Below are 8,058 nucleotides of genomic sequence, written 5' to 3'. Positions count from 1 at the left end.
GCAGTTTATACTTTTTCTTAAATTTGAAAAACCAGTAGCATATTTTCCTCTGTTCTTCTTCTTTCTTCCTGGTGGAATATGGGGAGGCGTTTCTTTTACATCAGTGATTATTTCAAGCGCACTGGACTCTGGAATATCCTGCAGGTGACGATTTGTCGGCTTTTCCTTGGCAGCAGTCTGTTCTGTAAAACTTTCGTCGTCCATGGCTTCTGCGATAGCTCGTTCAAATTCTTCTGGCATGACGGTCTCGTAATCAACTTCACCTGTGTCTGAAAGCGCATCTGATCCAGTAGTTTCTTGGTTGTTATTTTCTTCAAAGACTATTCTCCTTCTTGCTTTGAGGATGCGTCTCACGTAAGGGCTACTCTGCCGCATACTGTCTTGGTTTGAGTCTTTTTCGCTGTTAGAGGACTTCACTTTCTGAACAGGAACATTAGTTTGGTTTGTCACCGGGCTTGCTTTTTTGCCTGGAGGTAAAGAGGCTGCAATGTGAGGTACTTTAGATGGGTTAATACTTCTGTCTTTGTGAACTGCATTATTAACTGCCATCTTCGAGGTTGGACTTGTTTGTTCTTTCTTTGTTAAGCCTGTAGCGGATTCACTTCCGCCAGCACAATTTTCTTGTTTATTACGAATGCCATCGTCTTTCTTTGCTGCCTCTTGTTGGTGAGGACTTGGAGCAGGAGATGTCTTAATCGATACAACGACTTGCGCAACGGGATCTTTATTACGTTCTTGCAATTTACCAGGACCAGGGGAATTCTTCTTCTTTTCTTCGGAGATGGTACTTTTCGTGTCCACACCCTGGGTAGGCCTTTTTAGAATGGCGTCTTTCCTTTGTTCCTTCTGAGGCATCGGTTGCTGTTGCAGATTCGTTTGATCTTTGCTCTGAACTTTAGCACCAGACGCAACCAATGCTGATTTTGAAGGAGAGACACCCACAGTTTTGGTCGAAATGGTAGTCTTGACTGGAAGGTTTTTTTGAGTTGAAGATGCGATTACTTTTTTGATGTTGTACTGGAACGTTTATTCGCTTATCTGCATCACTTTTAGAGGAAACTTTCAGCTTAGAATTCGAGCCATTATTAACTGTTAGGTGATTTGCGTTTCCTGGTGCATTCACACTGGGCGTTTGCGTCATGTTTTGCTGAGGTGTCGTCGGCAAAGGACTCGGCCCTTTTGATGACGTAGCTCTTTTTTCCAAATCACTTTTTTGTTTATCCACATGAGCTCCATTTTGTAACACCACAGGGACGGCTTTTTCATTTGCTGCCACAGGTTGAGTTTCATTTCTCTTGGCTATTTCTCTTTGGGGACTCCCTCTAGTGCCCGTCTGGTTTAAATGAGCTGCAAATTTACCATTTGCACTCTCATTTTTGTTGGGCTGGGGTGTCTTTAGACCAGGCGAGGCTTCTTTCTTAGGCACGTTTTCGTGTGCAACATTGTTGTCCATTGTTGCATTCTTTACTTGTTTAGGTCCGGTTCCCTGCGTCACCAACCCAGTTTGACGGCATCTTTCAGTCTCCTTGGTCTCTTGACCCCTGAGCATAGTTGTTTTAGTGCACAGGACTGCTGGAGATTCTGGGGTGACTAGTATTTGTTCAAGGCCCCTTCTGTTTCTTGCCTTTCCATGGACGGCGTCATTCTGAAACTGTAAAAAGACCAAATCTTTTTCATCACTTTAAAAAAATTGAAGAAAAAAAAAACCATTTCGATTTGATGGGGATGCTAACACATCTGCGATTTGGTACCATTTAGAGCTGTTAAGTCTGACGTAATTTGAACAAAAAGGGACTTCTGGGTTCAAATTAATGATTTCTTCTACAGACATCTTTCTGTTTTTCCCCCCCTTCATAGCAGGATTTTCTGTTCATATATCTAATTGTTGAAGGTAGAGAATAAATCCTGGGAATAAGTTGTGGCAAGTTTCTAGCGATCTTGTTGTGTGATTGGACCCGGAAATACCTTACAACTTAAAACTCATGTACCTTCAGGGGTCATGTTCAAAATTTCCAACGAGCATTCCTGCCACTTGTACCCCCCCCCTCCCCCCTCGGGAAAATAGTATTCATGCACATTTTGCGGGATCTGATAGTCTTTAATATACGTTCACTGCATTTGCACGCCAATGTTGCGCACTATGCTAACGTGACTCGAGAGCACATATGGCCTACTGATTGGTATGTTGAGAATCTTAAAACTTGTATTACCTCAAGAAAAGCACGTTGTACTGGTTGAGACAAACAAGGTGTAGACACGTCACGTGATGTTCCGGCTCTAGCTTCTATATCGATGTTATCACAGCTCGCATTGGATACGCCATCGTAATCACTGTCTTTTGCCTTTTCCTTTTTCGTAGAGAACAGAAAATTTCCAACCTTTTTCTTTACGCGTCGTAAAAATTTCATTGGTGATGCGAATGCTTGGAAGGCGAGAGATTCGTTGCTGTCGTCACTGGAAAGCTGTTGGTGAGAAGACTCACTTCTTTGATCTTCATCGATAGGGGAGCTCCGCAAGGGAGCATTACCATCAACAATTCCATCGCCAATTTCTTTTCCAAAATTCACTACTCCAGGATAAGAAGCTCCTAAGCACTTCTCCGAAGAATTGTTCACTTTGGCAGGGAAGTTTTGTTTTGATGTTGGAAGAGGTTTCTCAATTCTTTTGGGATTGCTAGAACCCGACAAGTTATCGTTCTGCCCATTCTCCTTCTTGGTATCTTCTTTATCGTTTGATGTACATTCCTTCTTATTCTCGCCTTTAGCTGATATAGTCGTGACTTTGGCATCCTTTGTAGTGACAGTCGTTCCAACATGATGAATTCCCGTGGCTTCTTCATTCTTCTTAGCTACATTTTCCAGAGCCTTGAGTGTTTTTAGAACTTGCTTCAGTTCATCATATCGAGAATAAATGTTAAGCAATCTACCTTCTTGGTCACCCTGTGTTGGTTGAGGCGCAGATTTCCCGCTCCACTTTTTCCTTTCTTTAAGGGTTTGTATCACCATTTCAATTTTTCTAGCACGCTCTTCGCAACTTTTTTCGTTTTGGCCAGATGAGACCATTCTCAGATCGAAAACTTTATGAGTTTTGTTTTCTTCTTGCAGGCATTTAACTAGAAGCTTCTCCATTTCATCCATTTGATGGCGAGCCCTTTGCTTTAGCTCCAGTAAATGTTGACTTTTCTGGGTTTCGTTTTGCAGATCCAAATTTCCTTTTTTCAAAGGTACCGGTTTACTCTTCTCTCCTTGTTTCTTCGCTTTGTCCTTGTCCAATTGAGTTGGTTGTCCTGAATTGATCTGCTGTTTATCTTTTTGTTGTTGCAATTCAGCGTGTTTTGCATTCTGTGTCGGTCCTGCGTCCCCTTGTCTTCCATCTTGTACTTAAAAAAGAACAAACAATAATATTCTGTATTCATTCTCAATAATGGATATCTTCACCCGGGGAGAAATACTTTCCCATTTTAGACCACGTGTCATTCCCTAGAGTATCATTTCTTTGTTGAACAGTTGCGTATGAGAAGACATATGAATATGAATATAACTCAAACAAAAATTATTATTCTCAAGTGAATGACACGTGGTCTAAAACAGGAAAACATTGCCCCAATGTAAAGAGATGTATTATATAACCAATACTTGGTAGGTGTAAAAGAATATGCAGAAATAATCTGGAATAAGGGACTGCATGGTCATTATATTAAACATTGTATGGCTTATCTGAAAACCAACTAAGTTGAAAGATACTAAAATAACCAGCTTAACTAAAGTTGAACTTCAGTTATTGTAATGATATTTGGAGGCCAAGAAATTGATAATAAGTGTAGTAAATAGCTATTAATCAGTTATACCTTCAGTCTTTGTATTTTGTTCGTTTCTTCCTGCAGCATTGGGATCCTGGTTTTTCTTTTTATTCGACCTATTCCTTCGTTTGTTTCTAGTCGGAGATTTTCCATGTTTATCCATGCTTCTAATAACTCATCTAGAATAAATAAAAGGTCAGGTCAGGTCAGGTTTTCAAACTTGCTACTGGTACCATGTAACCCAGTACTATAACTGCCACATGGACGGGTCGTCTGCGTCTAAACCGGCTCCCCCACTGGCTATCCAGTGAGGAGGGTGGCCTGACACCCAGCAGGATTAAAAATAAGACCTGTCAAAGGGTGGAGGAGCTCGTAGGAGCCAACAGCCATCAAGCAAGCGTCTTCTCGGATATTGACGTAAAACCGGAGGTCCCGTCTGCTTGCACTTGAGCCCCGATAAAGTGGACGTAAAAGATCCTGTTGTATTTTTCGTAAGAGTAGGGAATTGTTAAAAAAACGTATGTTTTAAAAATGAACGGGCTTTACAAACTCTTCTAGGTCTTTGTTGTCTCTCGATCGAGAACAATGAGAACAGGAGGCGCGTCAGGGAAACACAGATCACGAGGGAGGGGCCTGCTATAGTACTCACTCTTTCAGTGCTAATATCATTAGTTGGTTTTGAAGTATAAAAGTCTGCTATTCTCGACTTTCGCATCCCCATAATCCTTTGCGTCTTTGGGGGGTAACCAGAGGGTAAAAACCCACTTATTTTGCTGAAGGCTGATCAGACAATGTTGAAAATACCTTGTTTGGTATCCAAAGATAAAATGAAGAAGTAAAAAACAGAAAAAGATAAAAGCTTTAAACGGACGTTTAAGATAAATTTTAAACATTTTTTCGTAAGTCAATACATTTTCTGTAAGACCAAAACTCTTCATGATCTGTACACGCAAAAATAACTTGGAATAAACTGATAATCAGTATTGTACAGATAAAAGCAGGTATAGTATAAATTCAATTAAGAAACCTTTCAGTTTGGGACCGTTTTTTGATTGGTTATCCCCCAAAGACGCAAGGCATTATGGGGATGTGAAAGTCGAGAATTAAATAATATTGATCAAACCATGGGGTATAGTCCACACTGTTTGGCCAAAAAAGGGTTCAAATAACCCTTCAAAATGTCGAGACAATTTTAAGGAAGCTCAAAAAACCCCAAAATTCATCAAAACCATGGGCTCGCTATAGTCCATGTTTTTTGGCCAAAATAGGCCAAAAATAACCCTTTTTCAAAAAGATATAATTTTCAAGGAAAGTCAAAAAACACCCAAAATATAATGTTATATTCTCGGTTGGCTACCTATGTCCCATATAACGTTCTACAGAGTAAAATCGATCGCAAACTGAGGGATGTAGGTAATTACCTCAATTACACTCTTTTTTTTTATCCTATCACTTACTCCTTTTTTCCCTGTATGCTAGTTAGGAGAACGAATATGATTGTTTATACTATATTATGTCTATATCAGACAAATATAATTTTGAGCTATATAATAAACTGTAGCTACTGACATACTGTCCTTATTTTGAATAACAGGTATTCGCAACCGACCCAATGGAGGTGGGTTTTCTATTGCAGATATTACCAACCTGAGAAGTTATAGAGTAGAACTCATTGCTAATCAAGGACATTATACTTTGTAAAACTTATGGTATCCTGGCTCCACATGAAGTACATTCTTCAGACTTCAAAGACCATACTTGTACTGGAAAGCACGGAAAAAGAGATCGATAAAGGTTAAACAAACTGATTTGCGATAAACTTTCGTATAAAAAACAAACAAACAAACAAAAAAAAAACAACAGTAAAGCCAGGAAAAAAACCAAAAACAATGAAATGTATATTGCCATTCAACAAAGGGCGGTCGACAACGAGCTCTCATGGTTTGTTCAGACAAACTATATACGTTAACTATATAGATTAAATAAGAAAATGATCTGACCCCAAAGAATTCAAAATAAAAGCAAACTAAAGACAGATAATGTGAATACAATCTAAACTTGAACCTTCCGAGATGGAATAAGCTTCAAAATTTCATCTTAATTTATACGATCAAAACTTGAGTAAGAATTGATTAAAACTGTTAAACTTGGTGTAAGAAATCTTACCTTCAAAGACCATTGAATAATGAAGATGTTTGTTCTTTGGTTTTTAATATTTTCTCTGCTTTTCTAACGTCACTTTTTTGTTTTGTGACGAAGTTGTTTTATTACGCGAATACTGCGCGTGCTTGCAACCAACGGTCAAGTAAGCTCATTCTTCAAAAATAACTGCACTTATTACTTTTTTTCAATAACAAGACCCTATTGGAAAGGTAAATGACCTATCCTTTATGTTTAGTTTTCTAACTACTGAATTCCTGTTGAAAAAAACTGCTGAAATCTTGTCTTCCATTTTGCCCATCGCATCCCACTCTGCCCTTTTTTGTGGGCTTCCTGTGGATTAAATGTTCCACAGGAAACCCACGTCACCTATCGAATCGAATAAATAGGTTTTCGCGCCAAAACATTAGAACAAAGAAAGATGGATACAATTTCTTCGTCTTTCTACGATTCTCCCGTTGGGACTTATGAAGTATCAGCTGATAAAGATGGCATACTAAGTATTAAGCTAATCAGCAAAGAGAAAATCGAAGAGCATGAAAAAACAATGCCTTCCTCAGCGAGAAAGCACATTCAAGATTGCTTGAAATGGATGGATGTCTATTTCACTGATTTGAGTAAAATTGACAAGATCAAATCACCAGTGCTTAACACAGCAAGATTCAGACACAAGAAATTTTGTTGTCATGTCTGGAAAATGTTACTAGAAGAGCTGCATCCTGGACAAACCATGAGCTACGGCGAGGTGGCAAAACTGGCTGGGAACCCCAAAGCTGCTAGAGCAGTAGGAATGGCCATGAAGTCCAATCCATTTTCAATCATCATGCCATGTCACAGGGTACTTAGCAGGGATGGTATTGGCAATTACAGCTCGTTGAATGGAGTGACAACTAAAAGATGGTTGCTGGAACATGAAAATGTTAACATGGAGAAACTTCATTAACTGCATTCATCATTTGTGATAATTAGGGCAGTTGAAGAAGATTGATCTTTATGGCATTTTAAAGCAGTTATATAGTTCCCAGTGTAAGCAATCAATCGAAAATAGTTAGAAAATTGTTATCAATTGTTTTGGGAAGTCAATAATCAACAGTAATCATGAAAATATAACCAATGGGTTACCTAGATTCATGTTTAATGCACTTGCCATCGGCTTTCATGAGGGAGGGGTGGGGGGGTGGGGACCCCGGGCAAATGTGGGGACTTTGCTTTGAGCCTAAAGGAAAGCTATCTGTATGTCCCCAGATATGGAGCAAGGTTTCTTAGAAAATACCCCTATATTCCACCAGTCCCTGGGACAAAATTGTTATGGAGCTGAAATAACAGATCACAAAAGTAACGCAAAACAGCTGTAGAGTGCACACACTAAATCCATGGAAAACAAACTGAAAGACAAGATCTTAGTAACATGTATAGCAAATAGAGCATTTGATAAATTAATATCAGAAATGTTAAGTTTTGTTCTTTTATGTTTCTTTTATTTTGCAACAAAAATAATAGATGTTATGATTTGTTTATAGATTAAAAGGATTCAACAAAATGCACACCTTTCTGACCTACAGTGTCCACCATTTTGTGCATGACTAGTTTCCAGTTTACGAGCGATGTAGGTTAACAGAGCAACCCCAATGCCAGAAAAATAGAAGTCAAAATAAAACTCAAACAAAAAACGATGTTTAAACCTCCTTTTGCTTTTTTAGACATTTAGAGTCCAATACCTTATTGAAAACAGCTCTTTACAAAGAACTCTAATGCTTCCAGGGGGTTTCAGAACATTTTATCTATCTACCGCTATTCCCCCAGGTACTGGGACAAGGATTTATGGCTAAGTCCCCACATCTACCTGAGTCTAGCCCAGGGTCCCCCCCCCCCCCCCCCCTTGTGGAAGCCGATGACAAGTGCATTACATTGACTGGTAATCAATGTCCATCCATTGACAATATTATTGATGGATGTCAATTACAACCAAATAACCTGGCTTCAGATATTGAATTAAACTAATTATTGAATATTCAATCAAACTTCAATAATTTGATATTGGAAGTAATCAATAATCAGAAATTTTTGCATTCTTGATTTGTCATTGATAAAGATGGATA

General features: G+C 38.9%; 1 protein-coding gene across 1 annotated transcript; it reads left to right on the top strand.

Moving 5' to 3' along the window:
• Positions 1-6,361: 6,361 nt before the first annotated feature.
• On the top strand, positions 6,362-7,632 carry LOC116292239 (methylated-DNA--protein-cysteine methyltransferase-like). The gene has a single exon (XM_031699519.2). The coding sequence runs from the start codon at positions 6,381-6,383 to the stop codon at positions 6,900-6,902; it is 522 nt and encodes a 173-aa protein (XP_031555379.1). The 5' UTR covers positions 6,362-6,380; the 3' UTR covers positions 6,903-7,632.
• The last annotated feature ends 426 nt before the right edge of the window (positions 7,633-8,058 follow it).

Source organism: Actinia tenebrosa, unplaced genomic scaffold, assembly GCF_029948245.1.
Source record: "Actinia tenebrosa isolate PJP-AT-01 unplaced genomic scaffold, QUT_ActTen_1.0 PGA_scaffold0__85_contigs__length_37466705, whole genome shotgun sequence".
NCBI classification, from domain to species: Eukaryota; Metazoa; Cnidaria; class Anthozoa; order Actiniaria; family Actiniidae; genus Actinia; species Actinia tenebrosa.
This window is presented reverse-complemented; position numbering and strand designations above follow the sequence as displayed.

Coding starts and splice junctions, on each gene's coding strand:
- LOC116292239 (XM_031699519.2), top strand. CDS start 6,381: ATGGATACAATTTCTTCGTCTTTCTACGATTCTCCCGTTGGGACTTAT.